This window comes from Triturus cristatus, chromosome 8, assembly GCF_964204655.1.
Source record: "Triturus cristatus chromosome 8, aTriCri1.1, whole genome shotgun sequence".
Taxonomy (NCBI): Eukaryota; Metazoa; Chordata; class Amphibia; order Caudata; family Salamandridae; genus Triturus; species Triturus cristatus.
The window spans coordinates 653,434,155-653,455,891 of record NC_140591.1 but is presented as its reverse complement, the minus strand read 5'-3'; the positions used below and the strand labels follow the sequence as shown (position 1 = coordinate 653,455,891).

At 43.1% G+C, this 21,737-nt stretch overlaps 1 protein-coding gene across 2 annotated transcripts in view; it reads left to right on the top strand.

Annotated features, from left to right (window-relative positions):
• LOC146802513 (uncharacterized) overlaps positions 1 to 16,709 on the top strand; it is a 139,098-nt gene extending 122,389 nt beyond the window's left edge. For both annotated transcript variants that reach the window (XM_085620443.1, XM_085620442.1), the window contains one exon: positions 16,481 to 16,709. In XM_085620443.1, the coding sequence (XP_085476569.1) occupies positions 16,481 to 16,630 (150 nt within the window). In that variant the 3' untranslated portion in view covers positions 16,631 to 16,709. The remainder of the gene's footprint in view (positions 1 to 16,480) is intronic.
• Positions 16,710 to 21,737: the final 5,028 nt, after the last annotated feature.

Sequence of the window (21,737 nt, the reverse complement as noted above, 5' to 3'; positions counted from 1 at the left end):
GACCACAGCAAAGGCTATTCTTCAATGCAACTCAAACTCTGTGTCCTTGGAAATAACCTCCCAGAGATGAAAGCTACAGATTGTTCTAGGTCCTCTTTGTTGGTCTGTGATAGGACTGCCCCTATGATTTACTCTGAGGCATCTGCTCTGACTATGAATTCTTTAGGGAAGTCAGGAGCATTGAGCACAGGGGCTCTGCACATGGCCTGTTTGAGGGAGTCAAAAGCTTTCTGACAAGCCTCCATCAAGATAACCTTTGGCTGCCTCTTAGAAGTCAACTCAGTAAAAGGGACAACAGTGGTGCTATCCCCCTTGACAAACCTCCTGTAATACCCTGTTAGGCCCTCACTTTCAGGGCCTCTAATTGATGTAGAAAGAGCTTTAACTCCCTCATTTGCTGGTTGTGAGTGAAGCTATAAGTACACCATTTTCTTTGAGGTTAGCAGCCTAGTCGATAACCGTGACACTCCATAAAAAGCAGTTGTGAACGCAAACACGCTGGGATGTGACCAGCAGGAGTACTAAAGGCAAGCCCGTCTGGGCTCGACCATTGCCAGAACCCATGCTCCTTCAATACAAAGGTTAGGGATTGTATTAGGATGTGTTACTTTTCAACAGCCTTCATTTTACCATCTTACAGACTTGTTTATGTCATCTATAGCACAGGAAAAATACTGCACTAGCCATTTCTCGTTAGGCTTAGAGGGTCCTAAGGCCCATCTACCATGTAGATTTTCTTGTATCTGTGACACTTTTAGTGCTAATATACAAGGAGTTAACACTGTTAATGACACCACACATGCTGCTGGGGATATAATACAAACATTACCTAGAGCTACCATACTTCACTCACCTCCCTTGTTATCTTGTGCTAATAGCCTCCTCTGTAATGTGAGATCCTTACTGAAACACCCAACAGAACTCTGATATCTCACCTCTTCTCTGTCACTGGACGTCAGTTTTCTCACGGAAACCTGGATGATGGCCACTACCTTTTCTTCTGTTACATTAGCACTCCCATTAAATTACTCTATGCTCAGACTAGATAGCGAAGACAGAATGACTGATGGCATCGCCATTGTCTTTCAGGACACTATTGCAATCTCTTTTATGCACACTTTAATAGCAGACTGGGTAGGACTTTGCTTTTTTTTAATTGAGTTCCCTGCTTAGGACTATTGGAAAGGAGCACTTGTACATTGCAATCCTGGACTGAAAAAAGGGTTCAGCCACCATCTAATGGGACACATTACCGCACATGTATTGTCTTCAGAGCACTTTTTTTTGTTGGACACCTTTAATTATCCCGGGGAAGATTCCTCTAACCCAGAGCTCGTGCAACTCTTTGAAGAACTGGGGATGCTGGGACTGCAGCAGAAAATCAAAGATCCTACCCATTCTGTGGGCCACACTTTAGATTTATTGTTAACAAACTCAAGTTCTTTGATTAGTGAGTCCCCCGCCTCTTATCTGGATGGATCATTTTATGATAAATCAATCAATCAGGGGGATTAAAGTGCACTACTCACCTGTGAGGGTCTCAAGGTGCCGGGGGGAGGGGTGAACATCTCAGTTCAGTCGAAGAGCCAGGTCTTGAGTGTCTTCCTGAAGATATTCAGGGAGAGGGCGCATCTGATGTTGATTCGCAGCTCATTCCAGGTCTTGGCCACGATGTATGAAAAGGCTCTTCCTCCTGTTCTGGCTCTGCGAATGCGCAGGGTTTTGCCGAGGGCGAGGTTGGTGGAGCGGAGGTTTCTTTTGGGTGCGTGGAATTAGATTCTCTCTTTGAGGTATTGGGGTCCGGTGTTGTGGAGGCACTTGTAGGAATGGGTGAGTATCTTGAACGTGACTCTCTTCTCGACGGGGAGCCAGTGGAGGTTCCATAGGTGTTGACTGATGTGTGTGTGTTGAAGGATGCCAAGGACAAGTCTGGCTGCAGTATTCTGTTTTGTCTGGAGCTTGCGGAGTAGAGACTTGTTGATCCCGGCATAGAGGGCTTTTCCGTAATCCAGTTTGCTGGTTATGAGTGCGTAGGTGATGGTCTTCCTTGACTCGGGGGGGTTCCATTTGAAGGTCTTTCAGAGGATGCGAAGGGTGAAGAAGCAGCTGGATGCGACGGTGTTGACCTGTCAGTCCATAAAGAGGGAGGAGTCGAGTACGATGCTGAGGTATCGGGCATGGTCCGTGGGGGTCGGGGGGCTGCTAAGGGCGGTGGGCCACCAGGTGTTGTCCAATGCAGAGGGGGAGGGTCTAGAGCGAGGACTTCTATCTTCTCTGAGTTGAGCGTTAGGCAGCTGTTGCTCATCCAGGAAGCGACGTCCTTTATTACTTCCAGGAAGTTGAGTCTGGTGGTGGTGGGGTCTGTGTTGAGAGAGAGGATGAGCTGGGTGTCATCAGTGTATGATAATATGCTGAGTGTGTGCTGTCTGACGATGGCAGCGAGGGGGGCCATGTAGGTATTGAAGAGGGTTGAACTGAGGGAGGATCCCCGGTGGAACTCTGCAGTTGATTTCCGCGGGTTCAGAGAGGAAGAGTGGCAGTCTGATTCTTTGGGTTCTGCCTGTGAGGAATGAGTGGATCCAGTTGAGGGCGGTTTCTTGTATGCCAGCGTCGTGAAGTCTGGCGGCGAGTGTACTGTGGGAGACGGTGTCGAATACTGCAGAGAGGTCAAGTAGGATCATGGCAGCAAAGTGTCCCTGGTCGAGGAGGGTGCGGATAACAACTGTGACGGCGAGTAGGGTGGTCGCAGTGCTTCGGTTGCTGTGGAAATGGGATTCGGAGGAATCGAGGATGGAGTTGTCGTCAATGAACCTTGTTACTTGAACTTTTACGGTCTTTTCAGCAACTTTTACCACGAAGGGGAGGGGGAATATTGGCCGGTATTTCTTGAGGTCCGTGAGATCTCCTGAGGGCTTCTTGATTAGGGGTCTGACTTCAGCGCTTTTCCAGTCTTCGGGGAAGGTGCCAGTGCAGATTCCAAAAACTGAGGGGACAGTTAGACTGTAAACAGTTAAAAACTAGAGCCTCAAAACAATGGCGGTTGGGGACCCCTGATTCTTTTTCCAAAGCCTTTGAGTTCTCTATGGCTTCCCAGGACATAGACATCAACCAAGTCCTAGCAGAATACACAAAATTCCTAAGCTCTGCATTTGACAGTTTTGTGTCTCTAAAAACAGGGTTTAAAACTCTGTTTGGATCTCAGGACCCTTGGTACTCCAAAGAGCTGAGACAAAAGAAACGTTTTTTAAAAGGTTTGAAAGAAGAGGACAAAAGAGAAAAATTTAAAGTAATAAAGATGCATATAAATGGGAGCTTTCCTATTAATATCGGAAAATTTAACAATCACAAAAAATGTACATCATCACTCAAATCAATCAAGCAGGTAACTCTTCTAAGGGATTATTTAAAGCCCTCAATGACTTTGTAAAACCTCACGCTTGTTTCCAGGCTATTATGGCCTCTAAAGAATTATGTAATTCTCTTGTGGATTTCTTTGAGGATACAATAAAGCAAATTTTCAGAACTTTACTACCCTGCTGACAAGTCCGACAAGGTGCCAAGTTACAACTCTCCCCTTCATAATTGTGTTTGTAGTTTGGAAAAGATTGAATCATTTTTACTCAGATTCATAAAGACTTTGTAAAAAGCCAAATCTGGCTCATCCTTGGATCTGTGTCCTCCAAGAATCACAGTTCTACTTTCTAACCAGAACTGACCTGCTATCAGGAAACTGTTTAATTCTTCTGTAGGTACTGGGAAAATCTCTCAGGCCTGGAAATCAGCAAAGTTAGACTATATAAAAAAGAAGGGCAAAGTAGACCATAAATATTTTACTCGCTACTGTTGTATCTCATTGCTCTCACTTTTGGGCAAGTCATCTGAAGGTCCAATAAACTTCCAGCCTATCTTGAGGAGTATAAGATCCTGGACCCATCGCAATCCGAATTCAGATCCTCCCATAATACTGAGACTGCTTTGGTTGTTTGTCACTGACTCAAGAAGTCTCTCTCTTGATATTGGAACTCCGTCTATGTTGGTGCTGTTGGACTTGTCTGCATCTTTTGACACCGTGTCCCACACCATGCTGTTTCAAAGGCTGCGTGAGATTGGTATTTTTGGTACAGCTTTAAGGTGGCTCTGAGATTTACTACAAAAAAGAACCCAAAGCATTTTGCTGGGCACCATTCAAGTCTCAAACCAAGTTGGCTGACAAGGAGACTTCGCTGGGCTCTTGTTTAAGCCCTACATTGTTTAACGTCTATGTTGTCCCCGTAGCTACTATCGCTGAAACCTTTGGTTTCAAAATATTATCATATGCTGATGGCACTCATCTTGTAATTGCTTTCCTACAGGCAAAAATGTTGGTCCTTCCAGCTGCTACTGAAGACAGATATGTCATCCAAATAAGCAGTACTGAAGGTCTCTATAGCAGCCAATATCTGTTTCACCAGCCTCTGTAAGGTAGCAGGGGCATTTTCCATCCCAAAGGGCATCACTTCAAACAGTAAGTGTACCTCTGGAGTCGAAAAGGCTTAACTCTCTTTGGCCTCTTCCGTTAGGGAAAACTGTCAGTACCCTGAAGTTAAATCAAAGGTACTCAGGGACTTGGCAGCCCCAAATCTGTCAATGAGCTCATCAGCTCTGGAGTTGGGGTGAGCATCAGTTTTAGTAACTGAGCTGAGCCCCCTGTAGTTCACACAGAATCAGAGTTCTGGGCAGGGCCCAGTTTGGCAGCTTTTGGTACCTACACCATTGAACTAGGTCAGGAGCCACTAGGGTGTGGTTAGTCACAGCTAACTCCAACAATATAGAGACCTCCCTTTGAAGCTGGCCCTCTCTTTAATAGATACCCTGTATGCTTTGTTTTTTAAAGGGGGCTGTCTCTAGTGACCAGGAGGGAGGGAAAACAGAGAGACAAACTGCCAAAATACTTAGCCGCAGTCCCCTACAGAACTCCTCCCTGGTGGGTCCCAATTTGATTTGCCATCTAGAAAGCTCAGGCAGGTCACCAAGGGAGGCATTACCCTCCCCCTGGTTAGCTTGGGGTGGCCTGCTCTTGCAACCCATCCAGCAGTACCATGGACTCTAAGGAACTGGTGTCCTACACCCTATGCACTTCCCTCTCTTGGTAGTTGCATGAGTAATTTCTTCAGGCTCCACACCCCCTTGGTACCCCTCCTGGCCAGACCCACTAAGGCAATGTTGACATTTCCAGGTGTGACCTGAGCTCCACTTCCTTCCAGAGAGTGTCCTCTATATCATTTCCTAACAGATAGTCCACAGGCATGGCAGCCTCACAGTAACATTTAGGTGACCTGAGACCCCCACCACCCCATTCATAGGTAATCAGACACAGGGTTGTGGCTCTCCCAGTTACCTGCGACTAAAAACTGGTGGAATGCATTGGAAATCACTTGGTATGATGATAGCAGATAACACCTTACAGTAGTCATACTGGCTCCTGTGTCATTCAGAGCCTCTACCCTCTGCACATTGATGGTGACCCAGTGCCTGTACTTGGAAGTATTGAAAGGCATATGGGCTTTGGTCATCATCTCTTTGTCTTCCAGGGACACTAGGGTAACCTCACTGATCTCCCTCACGTTAACTGGGGCCATCTCCTCTCTAAGCACTACTCTGGCCAACCCTAAGGTCTGCCCTCCACTAAAGGTCAGTACCTGCTTGGAACACTTGGGATCACCCTTGACATGTCCGTGCTCATAACACTCATAGCTCTTGGAGATAAACTTTCCATGGTTCTTATCAAAAAACACTTTTTTTCTGGTAGCCAGATTGTGGTTGGAACCCTTTCCCTTGAGAACTATATGGGGACCTTGAGAGAACTGGAAGAGTTGCACAGCCTTATGCACATTTGAGAAACATGTTCACTCGTACTCCATAGTGTTACCAAAGTTCATCCAATTTTATTTCCATCTTTTAAATCCATTTTGATCCGTCACGTCAAAGAAATGAAGTTCAAAAGTTTTCATCATTTTAGTTGCTCAGGAATTGCCCCTCCGGGCCTATTCACAGGCATGTAAACAAGCTCCATTCCTCCAATACATTTGAATAACCCAATGCATTTCGGTCTGATTTCGACCTTCCTCAGGGGTATCTAAAATGATTAAAAAATGATCATCAGCCCCACTCATTTTTAAACAATATTAATGCTCAAGAATTAATCAAAAACCCAAAATTGTATTTACAACGTAGCTTTTATCAATCATAATGAACCACAAACGTAGTGTCCAAATCATATCTCCTGTGTTTGAGTTCAAACCAACTTTATGGTCATTCATTATGAACAAACAAATAATGCCCATCCATTACCATACATCCCTCCCTCTACATCATCCCCATTATTTCCATCCACAAAAAAACCTCCCCATATCAAAATAACCATACTCCATCCCTCGATCCAACTTTCGTTTGACCCCCACGGCTGTACCGCTTACCTTACTGCCCCCAACACCCCAGTTTGTACCTCCAATCATATGGTTATTAACGGCCTGTACAACCATCAAGTTAAAACGCCATCAAAACCAAACGCCATGGCTCCAAACCCGTAATCACAATCTTCCAGTTTTTTTAACCAGGTGTTACCTGCCCCACCTGTGCTCATTCTGTGACGTGATTCCCTAAGCCCCGCCCCCATAAATCTTATGCGTGATGCGTATATTACCCATGCTTAGAGAAACAAAATAAAACATTCCTGCTTGTGATACATTTGAATAACCCAATCCTGTATGGTAATGGATGGGCATTATTTGTTTGTTCATAATGAATGACCATAAAGTTGGTTTGAACTCAAACACAGGAGATATCATTTGGACACTACGTTTGTGGTTCATTACGATTGATAAAAGCTACGTTGTAAATACAATTTTGGGTTTTTGATTAATTCTTGAGCATTAATATTGTTTAAAATTGAGTGGGGCTGATGATCATTTTTTAATCATTTTAGATACCCCTGAGGAAGATCGAAATCAGACCGAAATGCATTGGGTTATTCAAATGTATTGGAGGAATGGAGCTTGTTTACATGCCTGTGAATAGGCCTGGATGGGCAATTCCTGAGCAACTAAAATGCTGAAAACTTTTGAACTTTATTTCTTTGACGTGACGGATGAAAATGGATTTAAAAGATGGAAATAAAATTGGATGAACTTTGGTAACACTATGGAGTACGAGTGAATATGTTTCTCAAATGTGCATAAGGCTGTGCAACTCTTCTGGGGCACGACAACTGCGTGTCACAATGTTTTGATGAATGTTAAATTTGCGCCAATGAACGGAGCGCATAAGAGTGTATGCACGCCAAATTGGATTATAATAATGAACAAAAAATGTGGGGTAAACTAAGGGTTTGCTTCAGACTTTTTTTCAGTGAATTATATTACATTCCGTTCCGACCCTGTAAGCACCCAAGGAAACAAATATGATTCTTACGAAGAAGTTATATGGTCACGTCGGAGATTATCCATACAACTTATCATCAATAAGGAAATGACATTGAAAAATGATGCGTTATACCACACTATGATACAAGTTTATTCACTAATTTGGAATTGAATTCAGTCATTTACTTGGAAAGAGTTTCGCTCAGAAGCAGGAATGTTTTGTTTTGTTTCTTTAAGCATGGGTAATATACGCATCACGCGTAAGATTTATGGGGGCGGGGCTTAGGGAATCACGTCACAGAATGAGCACAGGTGGGGCAGGTAACGCCTGGTTAAAAAAACTGGAAGATTGTGATTACGGGTTTGGAGCCATGGCGTTTGGTTTTGATGGCGTTTTAACTTGATGGTTTTACAGGCCGTTAATAACCATATGATTGGAGGTACAAACTGGGGTGTTGGGGGCAGTAAGATAAGCGGTACAGCCGTGGGGGTCAAACGAAAGTTGGATCGAGGGATGGAGTATGGTTATTTTGATATGGGGAGGTTTTTTGTGGAGGTAAATATTGGGGATGATGTAGAGGGAGGGATGTATGGTAATGGATGGGCATTATTTGTTTGTTCATAACGCATGACCATAAAGTTGGTTTGAACTCAAACACAGGAGATATGATTTGGACACTACGTTTGTGGTTCATTACGATTGATAAAAGCTACGTTGTAAATACAATTTTGGGTTTTTGATTAATTCTTGAGCATTAATATTGTTGAAAAATGAGTGGGGCTGATGATCATTTTTTAATCATTTTAGATACCCCTGAGGAAGGTCGAAATCAGACCGAAATGCATTGGGTTATTCAAATGTATTGGAGGAATGGAGCTTGTTTACATGCCTGTGAATAGGCCCGGATGGGCAATTCCTGAGCAACTAAAATGCTGAAAACTTTTGAACTACATTTCTTTGACGTTACGGATGAAAATGGATTTAAAAGATGGAAATAAAATTGGATGAACTTTGGTAACACTATGGAGTACGAGTGAATATGTTTCTCAAATGTGCATAAGGCTGTGAAACTCTTCTGGGGCACGACAACTGCGTGTCACAATGTTTTGATGAATGTTAAATTTGCGCCAAGGAACGGAGCGCATAAGAGTGTATGCACGCCTAACTGGATTATAATATAATGAACAAAAAAATGTGGGGTAAACTAAGGGTGTGCTTCAGACTTTTTTTCAATGACCTTGAGAGAACTCCCATCCTTCTTCTGGTGGGAATCCTGACAACACTTCTGGGAGTGCCTCACAAGATGCCTGCTTGGACACTCTGGTGTTGACCCAGTGGTCTGCCTCCCAGCAAGCTTCCTGGGGCCAGCCACATTGGTGTCTAACAGGTTTTGGTGCAGCTCTGTCAAACAGGTATTGAGCATGTGCTCCCTCAGAATCAAGTTGTGCAGCCAAACAACATCATCTACCTTGCTGCCCCTCACCCAGCCCTTCAGCGCCGTTCTGAAATGATATAGGAAGTCCACCCAGTACTGGATTGGGAGTTTGTGGCTGTCTCTGAAACTCTATTGGTACTTCTCAGGGGTCAGACCAAATTTGGTCGTCCTAGCAGCATATTTGGGTGTGGTCCTCTACCATTACTTGGGTAAGAAGACCCTCACCTCTCCAGTGGACACTCTTGGTATGCTGCTACCAATATTTATGGAATCCATCTGGTTTTCTCTTAGGTCCAAATTTCTGAGACTGAGCTCATGGGCCATCCTCCTCTCTTCCATGGTCAGTTTCTTTTATTCTGAGGTGCTTTCAACCTCAGCCTCAGCCTTCTCTTCTACTTTTAAATTAGCTAGCTCCAGTTTGAGCTTCCTTTTCTCTTTCCTGTTCTCCAGCCCCTGTGGGATTAGGCTCCTGGCAGTCAAACTGCTCCCTGCTCTATTCTGGGCATCCAAAGCATCCTGGTCATCTTATGCATCCTGGTCATCTGCTGGGGTCATGTTGGGCTCTCCCGGCAGCTCAGAACACTGGAGTGGGTCCTCATTCTCTGTTTATGCTCCCTCCTCCTCCTCATTGTCATACAATCATCCTCTCCTGAGGTGGCCTGCCACCTTGGCACATCCTCAAATGCTATGAGACCTACCTGAAGATCCAGTTTCATAGCCCCCATGTCTTCTTTCAACCCCCTCTGCTTGCAAAGTTTCAGCAGGCAAGCCCTGTTGACGATGTCAAAGTTGTTCAGTTTCTACTTCATGGTGAAAAAAGGAAGGTAGGGCACTTAAAGTTAGAGAAGGGAGAAAATAGCCAATGGAATACTAATAAAAAGTTTTTTAAATGGGTCATTCTGGTGTCAAATTATTTATCCAGGATTTTTTTTACAAATCACTGTATGGTACTGCACAAACATGAATCCTGACCCATACTGCTGAACACCATTGTTAAAAGTGGTGTTGTATATCGACGGGGGTAAGAACTCTGGTCAAGCAACAGCCACATTCCCTTCAACGGTAAACTACAAAGTCACTAAATTAACCTGTGCCTAACCCTGGGTAGCTTTGCACAAAAAGCGGTCAGGCTTAACTTAGAGGCAATGTGTAACTTAGTTTTGCAGCACACAAATAGTAATAAAGTGAAAAAACATTAAAAAAATCAAAAACCAGTTTAGAAAAATTGGGTACATTTTAATAAATACCGCGACACCAGAATGACAAATAATCAATCAGTAGAACCAGAGTTATGAATTTTTAAACATTTTAGTGAAAATACCACCAAAAACAACAAAGCACCAACCTGGTCTCTCTGGACCCGGTCAATGTCAAAAGTTTAGGCAAACCGCATTGGTGCGCAGATCAGATACAGTCACTAGGTTAGGCCCGATGTAGTCTAACTTCTCAAAGTCTGTACCAGAAGCCTTGTTAGCTTTGAAGGGGTACGCAAGGAGCAGGGAGAGTTTTGTAGGAGGCTGTTGGTGGAGCGCGAAGAGTAGGACAGGTGGGAGTAGAATGGGTGTTGCTGGAACTACAAGTTGGAAGTACCAGTGAGCGGTCAATGCAGCTGTTCGAAAAGTTGGGTGGATGGAGCTTCGTGCCTATTCACGATACAAGGGGTGAGATCTTGGGGCAAACTGGCATGTTGGCGGTTGTTCAGAATCAGACTGCTTGAGTTCAGTTCTCTGAGCCACACCAAGGGTCCAGGACCTGAGGGGAACAATTTGAGGGTTGGGAACCCCCTTCAGCTGGGTCTAGGGGCTTGTGCAGGATGTTGGTACGCCTTTGATGTCCCTAAGGCTCAGATCAGGAGATCAGCAGACTAGCTCCTGGAGTCAATTTGGGAGTCTTGGGTTCAACATGAAGTGCAGGTCTAGTTCTTCCTCCCCTGGCAAGGGGGTAACAGGTCAGCACAGCAGTGCAGCAGTCCATTCAGAGCAGTAGTCCAGCAGAGCGACACTCCTTTCAGTAACACAGAAGTCATTCCTCCCAGCAGAGTATTCACAGGTCCAGAAGTGTACTGAAGAGTGGGTCTGAAGGTCCAATTTTAATACCTGTGTGCCCTTCTCCTGGAAGATAGGTGAAGCATTTGGAAAGGTTATTTTAAGTGCACAGAATTTCCTTATTCCCCTGCCCTGGCTCCAAGCTGGCTGCTGTGACACTGTAGGGCCATTAAGGCCTTGTGGAAAGGCAGAGCATTGGCTATTCAGTTGTAAGATGGGCAGCGCTCAGCTAAGCCCTCTACCCTACCAGCAGGTGGCCAATTGAGGCACACCTGATCCCTCTATTGTGTGACTGTCTGGGAGGAATTCACAAAGTCTTACTGACAGCTACATGCAGTTCTGTGACCCAAGACAGGTTGTAGATACAAAGGGCTAAGGAAAGGAAAATGGCAACTTTCTAAAAGTGACATTTTCAAAATTGTAATGAAAATTCCGACTTTGCCATTGAAGAGGATATATAATTACATTTTCATAGGTACCAAACATGACATATTAACCTGGTCCCAATATATAGCTTATTAAATATAATAATGAATCCCCAATGTTATCCAATGGGAGGGGCTAATTTAGGCATTTTTCTCTACCAGGACTTCTAAAACTTAAGCGTACATGTCCAACCTTTTAACTGCAAAGCACCCTGCCTTATGGGCTACCTAGGGCTTACCTTAAGGGAAAATTTAATATAGTCAAAAACTGAAGTTTACCATGTGGCAAAGGGTTTTGAATGCCAAGTCGACATAGCAGTTTAAAACTGCATTCAGGCTGCAATTGCCGGACTGGGAGATGTTTTAAAGTGCTACTTAAGTGGGTGACATAACAAGCGCTCAAATCCCACTGGTAGCATTTAATTTATAGGCCCCGGCAATGTGGTATGCCACTCTACAATGGATTTATAAGTAAGTTAAATAAACCATGTTTAGGAGGTTGCGCACAAGAACTTTAGCACTGGTTAGCAGTGGTAAAGTGCACAGAGTCCTAAGGACAGTCAAAACAATTATCAGCAAAAAGTGGACATAAGTAGGCACAAAGGGTTAGGGAAGACCTCAGGCTGATAGTTATAACACTGATATTTTTTGCATAAGGTGGAGCACTCATTGGATATTATCTGCTGCCTTGCTTTAATGGACAAACCCCGATTGGTCTGGGTGAATGAGATAGGAAATATAAGGCATCAAGCAGTTCAGCATTACTTTTGTAAAGATCTTACCGTCTGTATTTATGAAAGCTACAAGTCAATATTTTTCACAAACATCTGGAGGTTAATCCTCCTTATAAATTAGTGTAATTGTGGCCTCAGTCATTGTGTATGTAACTAAGCCTATTTGCAGAAAAAATAGAAGGTGGTTATGAGATGCGGAGTCAATTCAGTCCTATATTATTTATAAAACACATTTGTTAGGTCATGAGGATCCGGAGACTTGTTCTGGTGTAGATCTTTTCTGGTCCTCATAACTTCTTCTGAGGTTATCGGTTCTTCTAGGGCTGTAATCTTAGCTCTGGTCAATATCAGCAGATCTGCTGAGTTGATAAGGTCGCCCACCTACTGCAGGAACAGTGGGTCTTTCGAATTAAACTCTGAATAGTATTTCCTGAAGGCCAATTTTCCCCTCTTCATCACAGTTATATTCACCCCCACCTCTGCTCAGAGCATAAATTTGCCTTAGTGCCCTTCCTCGCCTAAGACTCCTAACCTTTAGAGTATTCACCTTACTAACCTTTTCATAGAGTTTGTGCCTCAGGCACAGCAGTGCTTTTTCCAAACTCTCCATGGCCAAGAGGCCCAAGTGACCCCTCACTCTAGTTAGGGCCTGTAAAGACTGTAGTGACCACAGCATTTTAATATTCCTCTGTCCCTTTGAGCTTGGGCTTCTAATGTTTCTTGATGCAGCTTACCTACATTTTGGTCTCAATCCCTCTATGTTATACACTGTCCCACAGGGGTCGCTTTAGAGGCTTCCCACACTACACCCAGGGAACCCTCTCCAGTATAATTCTCCCAGAAATCGTTTGCAATCACTTCTCTGGGAGATTGCAAGAACAGTCTATGCTTAAGGAGGGACTTATCAAATCTCCAGGGCCCCCTGTGTGAAACGTAATTCATCCGCTCATCCTCTCACATCAATATAGAATGGTCCAATATTGCTTTCAGTCCATGAGAAATTATACACGTGGTCTCTACATATTAGGTCTATATGATAATAAGTTCTGAGAATTTGTGAAAAGAAGGTTGCTTTCTTTACTGTGAGTTTTTTATCCTGACATGTCTATGAAGCCTGCTTCCCAGAATTCCCGAAAAGAGAATGTGGCATTGGAGAGGGTGTCTATCTAGCTGTGCATCATGGACCATATTGAAGGTGCCCAACTTAAGTAATTTACATGGGTTCAGTGCCTGTATTTTGCCCACTATATGCATGAGAAAGGTGTCCTGGGCTGAATTTTGGGTGCAAATATCAAGTAAGTTTAATTTTCTTTTGAGTCTTAGTCTCAAGATATGGAAAAAGGATGTCCTTCTTATCCTCAACAGCCTTAATCTGCAGCAATGTACCCATCTCTGGAAACAAAACATAGCAGTGCAACTTGTAACATTAGATGACCTTTCTGATCAAGGAAAGTGTCTACATTTTGAAAATGTATCTGGATAAAAATGTGGTTTTTTAAAAATCTTGTTTTAGGTGTGTTCAGATATGAATTTTAGTTTTTTTCTTAAGGAATATATTTTCTGGCATAATATGCACTTTATTTGTCAAACTGATGGCTAGAATTGAATGGATATTGTTCCACCTATATATCTCTCAGTTTCGTGGTGTTTTCTTTGAGGGTCTAGAGATCTCTGATCTGACACTTGGACCTGCCTTTACTAGTGGGAAATTTCTAATTAACTGGGGAATTAATTCCCCACACACTCCATGACACGATTCTCAACATTGTCATTTGAGATGTATTCCATCTGTAGGTGTTTGTAATTCCAAGGATTGTAGGCAACCTTCTGATATTTAACAGCATTTGACTCAGTGTCAACTTCTCGGTAACCATCAGGACTTCAAACACAATAAATTTCACCATCTCACCTCCACTCTCCACACCAACCCACTCCCCTGTCTTCCTCTGATGAAAATAGGAGTATGAAGTCTTCCAACACATTGGTAAACAGCACTGCAGCCTGCTCTTCCCACCTACTACCCATCCAGTGTCTTCTAGCTTCTGTTATCATATGTAGCATCCTACTTTTACATTGGCATGAAAGTGTATATCTTGCTCTACTTCTTTTGTCATAATTTGATTTGCGAAGCCTCACTGGTCGATCCCAAAATGCTTCAAACTTCCTCAACTGTGTGGATTACAAAGGTTCTGGAGTTCAGTTGAAACCACAGCCTGAATGGAAAAGTCCAACTATACTGCAACTGTCTTCTCCGCAGTTACCCTGTTATCAGTGCAAGCATCCTTCATTTGTTAAGGGTGCTTTGTGGATATTCTGGTAGGAGTTGATGGTTTGATCCTGTAAAATAAGTGTGCCCATCTTTCTGGCCTCTCTCATTATTCTGTGTTTGATGGAAGGGATGCTAATTTATCGATGATGTCAATTTAGCTATGATGTCTCTGAGTTGAGCTCATACAGATGGGAAATGCATGGTCTTCCTATAGAATCAAGTATCACCGGGAGTGATTTTCAAGGTCCACGCATTTGTCTCATAATTTTGAATGCCGGATAAAGCAGAATCATACAGGCCCCTTTCACAAATAAATACCGATGTTAAAATTCTGACCAAAATTATTGCTACAAGGCTACAACCATTTATGTCCACAATAGTTCTGCCTGATCGATCGGGTTTTATTCCAGGGCGCTCGACTGCGCATAACTTGCGCACTATATTTGCCTTGCTGCATCAATTGAGTCCAGAGTTACAGGCGGTAGCAGTCCTACTGGATACCGCCAAGGCGTTTGATTCTGTCGAATGGCACTATATGTTTGTGGTTTTACATAGAATAGGATTACCGCCTAGGCTGATCAACTGGATCGCCCTTCTCCACACTAAGCCCGTTGCCCGCGTTAAGGTAAACAGACACATATCTGACACAATACACATACAACGTGGAACCAGGCAAGGTTGTCCGTTGTCCCCACTGCTTTTCGCTATAGCACTGGAGCCCTTGGCTTGTAAAATACGGCAGAACTATGCACACACGCTTTCTCTGAGGTCATGTTTGCAACTATGTTTTCTATTTTTCCCTCCCAGGTGGGTCGCCTTGTGTGAGTTCCATATCTCGCTAGTAGGTGGACAATGCTTTCTCTGTTCCCGTCTCTTTAGGTGGCATTGAAAATGGTCCACTCAAGTTTCAGTCTCATGTAGCCCAATGCCAGTGTTTCAGGCTCTGGAGTATGGGGCTGTTCAAGATTGTAGTGTGAAATCTGTGGCTTGTGCTATTGTGTCCTCAGTGAGCAGTTGGCTCCCTTGAAGAGTCACCCCAGTGCTCCTACAAACCAATGCTCTTTATTGTTGATTTATAGGGAAGGTGGATCATTTATTTCCCCACTCACCACCTTAATGCCCACGTTGCATTAAGTCTTTCTCTTCATTGCTGCTCATCACTATACAGTTCACTCTCTGCACTCTAGGACTAGACAAGAGGGAGTGCTCTGATTATATGATTATAGCACCACTAAGTGCCCCTGGGCGCAGCAAAAACTCTTCATGTCCGTTTTGCATGATGTCACTGGTCAAGGTGACGTGTCCGGTATAGTTGCTTCTGGTGTTCGGGATTGTAGGGACGCCCTCTTGAGGACACTTACTTAGTGCTTCACATGTGCCTTTCTTAGCTACATCAGGTGAGGACTCTGGTAATGTCACCGCTAAACTTTACACTGGCCTCGTTTTTGAGCATATGGAGTTGTCCCAGGCCACAATAGGACCGTAGCCTTCTTTGGAGCTGGGCTGCTGATTAGTAGCTCCGACTGCACTACCCAGGTGTTTTCCACCTTTGCTAGCACTTAGCCAGCACACTGGGCCCTCATTAAGACTCTCCTGAGGTCACATTCTTGCAATATCACTTGGATACATGTTATGGATCTTGGACAGAGGTATCCACCATTTAGATCACTCGAAAAATGCCATACATGTCTTCCTGCAGGCTGCTATTGTAAATCAGCATATTATATTATTCGAATTAGGGTGCTGTGAGTTACAGTTTCCAGTACAATTGCTTTTCTCCCACCCAAAAATTATTTTTCTGCAGTATTATACAAGCCTTTTACAAAAACATAATTGATTAGGCATTATAGAAATCACTTGTGTATATTTCTTATTTATTTAGAATTGCATTTCATTTCATGTGGATCAGTTAAGATGGTGTAATTTTAATACTGTAGACTGAAAAAGATGAATCACAAAAACTGCTGTCTCCAGATATGTATAGTGTAGTTCATTCCCCCTTTGAGAGATCATGACTGAAGTGTGAGAAGATGTAGCTTGTTTGGTCAAAGCTATGCAAGCTGGGAAATGATGAATTAATTAATGATTTTCACTACAACAATTTAAACTCTACCAGTTACACATGCTGTACATTTGTTTAATACTATTATGATTGTTCTTTGTATTTTTAGAATGATTGCAGAATTCCATGCCGGGCAGAAGCCACCCAGGATAGCACCCCAAGGTGTTTAAAACTGAGAACGTGGCTCAGAAATATGAAGCAGGTGTTGCATCGGAGAGCAAAACAACTAAAGGCAACTTTAAAAGCTTGTCTGCCTTAAAATGTTATCTGCCATAGACCAGATCTATTACCTCCATCTTTGGCATTGTACTTTAATCCATGTTTTTTTTAAATGTAATTTGTCCACTTAATAAATTGATTAATTGAAAAAAAAAATTTGGTGAAGAGTTGTTTATTTTACTTATTCTGCTTGCTGTTCTTCTAATATTGAAAGGCTCTAAATAGAAATTTTGGATTGAGGACATCAGACTCATGAATTTGAATGTTATGTACAGCTTCAAATATAAATAATGGTTCATTAACATGTTAAACAGAGTTTACAACTCTGTCATTACATTGCTGTACCATTACAACACGGTCGTTACAACGACCACGTTGTTTGTACGCGATGCATTTACATCGCAAGTCATTACAACGACTTGCACTAGGGGGCACTGAGGTATTGGAAATCAATTTCAACACCTTCCCTACCGTTGCGCAAATAGGAGTAGGAATAGTAATTAATACTATTCTTAAGTCCAGTGTGCCCCTAGTGCAAGTCATTGTAATGACTTACGATGTAAATGCATCGCGGTCATTGTAACAACAGCGCTGTAAAAGCACTCGATGTAATACATCACGTTGCAATGTACTATATTCATTCAAATGCATTTAGCTTTATCAATCAGCTGTTTAACATTGACTTATGTGGCCTACACAACATGTTGTGCAACTCCCAGTTATAACTGCTCCAGATAGAATTACTTTATAAATCAAACTCTCATCCAATATGTCCTGGGCTGAGCACATTGAAAAGGCATGTTTAAAACATAAACAGATCACAGGAGCTATTCTGAAAAAACATCTTAGATCCCTTAGTAAACTAGTAAAATCAGCTCTTAAGGTGTATGAGGCGAAGGTTATTGGTGCTGCATTATATGGTGTCGAATTGCAGTGGTCTGGAGAGATCTCTGCCTATTATCGGTCAGAAAACGGGTTTTTAAGAGCTTAGGTTTCTTTCCCCCCAATACCCCCTTGCATCCCCTACGGTTAGATATGGATGTTACAAAGATTGCCCTAAAGACTCTGTTTCGTGCTTTGTTGTACTGGTGGAGTCTTGGTTAACCCTAGAGCTGAGCCATTATGTTGCTGCGCAACTAGATGTTGTGAATGCTGAGAGATTCCATAAAGTAACATGGTTACACTCGATTAAGAATCAGCTAAGTTTACTAGGTCATGGAAACCTTTCAAACCATCCAGATATGGTTTCCTTCCCTTCTAAGTAGGTATTGAAACAACAATACTGGTCTATGGTAATACAGCAGGAGGAATGTTGTGTGGCAGGTACCTCACTGACAGGGGAATTCTTGAGTTTTAACAATGCATACTTTAGAGATGCACTAGGATCTCATAACCACCTCACTAGATAGGAAATTATATAATCAATTAGAGTACAGAAATTCCCCTTTAAATCCTTAATGGCACAGTGGGAGGGTTCTGTTACTATCAATTGCCCTTATTGTTCTGAACATGAGACTGTACCCCATGTGTTGTTTGTATGTCCAGCCTACGCCCAGATTCGTTCAGTCAGGCTGGCACCTGTAAGTAGGCTTATTGGAATTCCTGGCGAACTGAGTCCTCTGGTCGACCTGAAGATATTGGAGGGTTATCAGTGAACTGCCCGGGAATTCATTTTCCAGTCTAAAAATTGACGTAACACTGTTTGTGGTAGCATGCATCTACAGCATGTAAATCAGACACATTTTGGATACGTCTCTTAACTTTGTCTGCCCATTCATCATTGCGTTTGTTGCATTTTTGTAAAACTGATGATTTGAATTCAACTGTTTGTGCATTAAACCACACATTTTTGTTCCTCTCCCTGAAGTATAAACTTAACTCAGTACCACAGAAAAAACTATTTTTTCTAAAATCAAACGGGGTTTTACACGACCGTAGAACACGAGAAGTTGTGGGATCTGATTCTTTCTCCTGGAACGGAGTTTTCAAGTTAACAAAACGCGCTCTACTTTTCTTGTGAACTTTCTGCCCAACACAACAAACGTGAAACTTAGATATTTTTCTCTCCTTGCATGTTTTTTTAATTCCAGTCACTCCTCTTTCAGTGAGTACAGATACATCGTCATCCTCTTGAAACACCACATCACAAATGAAACACTTTTCTACGTCCATTTTCAGTGTATCTCACAGCAACTCGCAAGAACCTGTAACACATAAATGAAACATTTTTGATCAACAAAAAAACAAACAATAACAACAAAGTTACAAAACAAAACACAAACAATAGCAAACTTTTTATTTCAAAAGTTAATTGTAATATTTACGTTCCTTTACACTTTGTCATATAAGTCACCGAAAAAATTATTCAAACTTTGTCTATCTGACATATTCCGCGATTATTTGATATTATGATCATCAGAAACATTTTTTGATGTTATTTTCGACTTTCCCGTCCCTTAGAACATATAAAATGATACCACACATGGGCATATAAACAGTTATACCCTATATCTCAAATAAATGGGCACCCATTTTGAAAAACCCGCCATATTGGATTAACGCGTCATGATAGAGTGGTAGACTTTTCACCATCGTTTTCTACGGAAAAATTTCAATAACAACCCACTCACAGAAATTGTATTGTAATTAGTTCTAGGTTAGCTCATTTTTTGAACTAATTTGACTAGACTACTACTTCAAAATGTCATAGTTGAATGTGGGTGAAGAGAAGACATGCTATCAAATGCTGAAGATTTTTTGAATTGCAATTGCAATTGTAAATATTGATTATTGTTAGACCTGGCACCTTGGCGTGGGTTTCCCTTCTATTTTTTTCTGTTGCCTCATGTGATTTTGCTGGTGTTAGATGCTTTGGGCACTGTGCCACTGTTATACAGTGCCACAGTGAAAGTGCTCCCTATGGTAAATTGATGTATGGATTAGTGATTCCATGATTGGCTAATTTGGTTTACCTGTCAGACCCTAGTAGAGTGCACCATGAGTGCCCAGAGCTTGTAAACCAAATGCTGCTAGTGGGCTTGAAGCACTGTTTGTGCCACCCACAGAAGCAGCCCGTAAAAGGGTGTCTCAGGTCTGCCATTGCAGAGTCTGTGTGCAGTCTGGTACTACCATGCTGACTTGGCAAGTGCACCCACTTGCCAGTCCCTAAACCTTCCCTTTTCTGCACATTAGTCACCGCTATAGTAGGCCCAAGGGCAGGGTGCATTGTAAGTATAAGGGAGGACATTCCCTGGTGGGTGTGGCATGTCCTAATAGTGAATTATGGCTATTTTCGTTTTTCACTATTGCAAGGCTACCTGTTCCCATAGGCCAGAATGGGCAGTTTGATTATTACATCTTATAATCCTAACTGACTCAGGGAACATGGTAGAAATTCGAGTTTAGTATGCCTGAACTCAGTATGATAAAATACATCTTTTAGTGAAGTTGGTTTTAACATTCTATGTTTGAAAATACCCCTTTTAGAAAGTAGGTGTTATCTTGTCTAACCACCAAAGCCTGCCTCTGCAAGGTTGGGTATTCCTTGTCTGAAATTTGAGTGACAGGGGCAGGGGGACCCCAGGAGACAGGGGGAGTCTGCAAAGGGCTGAATAGAGATATCTGCATGTAGATGGGTGGGAGGAGTTGCACCTGGGACCTGAATAGGGCTGAGCCTTCCCTCCACAATGCTGGCTCCACCTCCTATGGTGCATCTGATGTCTCTGCCCTGCACTGTGAAAGAAAAGAAGGAGTCATGTCAGCAAAGTGCTCCAGGACTAACCAGAACTGGTTTGGACTAGACAAAGGCCTCTCTGCCTTCAGAGAACAAAGAGAAACTGAGTATAAATATTGGGACCCAAATCCAAAAACTTTAGATCACTTTGGGAAACAAGAAGAACCCTTTTTCTGAGGAGAGGAACCAGAGAGACTGAGGAGAGACTATCACTAAGCTGGAGGGATTGGCCTGCAATGGTTGCCTGACTGCTGAGGAGAGGAGACAGGAATTTTGTGTGTACTTTTAATCAACTTGTGAAGGATCTCCAAAGGCTTGAGAAAAGAGCTTGCCTCCTGCTGAAGTCTCAGGGACAACAGACTTCACCAGCCAGCTCGCCAAGAGTTTTTTGGAAGTGCCTGCTGCTGTGCAAGGCTTTCTGAGGGACTGCGTGTCGCAAGGAGCTGGAAGCGTGATTCACGAGCAAGAAGCGTGTCACCGAACTGCCGCTGTCGCTTCACAACACGAGAGCACCTCACATCACCGGAGAAGAGGATCGACGTCGCATCAGACGCCGCCGCATCCCCTGGAAGCGTGTCGCAGAGCCTGTCACGGCTTGGAAAAATCGTTGAGTCATCGCAGGGCCACCGAAGCATCTCGCATTGCCAGAGAAGAGGATCGATGTTGCACCAGATGCCGCGGCATCACCGGGAGACGTGTCGCAGGGCATGTCGCGGCTCGCATCGTTATCGAAGCGCCTCGCATCCCTGGAGAAGAGGATCGACGTCGCATCAGACGCCCCCGCATCACCGAGAAGCGTGTCGCAGGGCCTGTCATGGTTCTCATTGTGTCACATCAAGAAGAAGACGCCATCTTTGTCGCATTCTACCGGATCTTCATCGCATCACTGCGTTGCGTGCCGCATCACCACGAAAGCGCAGTAAGAAACCGATGCATCACCTCCCCTCGCAGAGAAGAACCGACGCATCCTCTACACAGAAGTAGGGACCCGACACATCACCATTCTTGCATGTAAGGAACCAATGCATCACCTTCCCTGCAACACTTTCGTTGTATAGCGTTACACATCCTAAGGTACATTGAACTCAAAGTGTCGCATTTTAACATCTACAGAGAACTAAGTTAATTCTACCATTTTAAGTACAGTATTGTGGATTTTTGTCGTTTGTGGTCTTGTGATAAATCTATATAAAGAATACTTATTTTTTATATAAAACTTGAGTGGTATCCATCTGTAGTGTTGTCACTTGGTTACTGTATGTGTTCACAAACGCTTTACACACTGCCTCTGAGATAAGCCTGTCTGCTCGTGCCAAGCTACCAAGGGGGTGAGCAGGGGTAATTTAGGAGTGTACCCCCTTGCCCTTGCCAAAGATAAGTATTTTTGTTTAACTAATACCAGTTCAGCATCTGG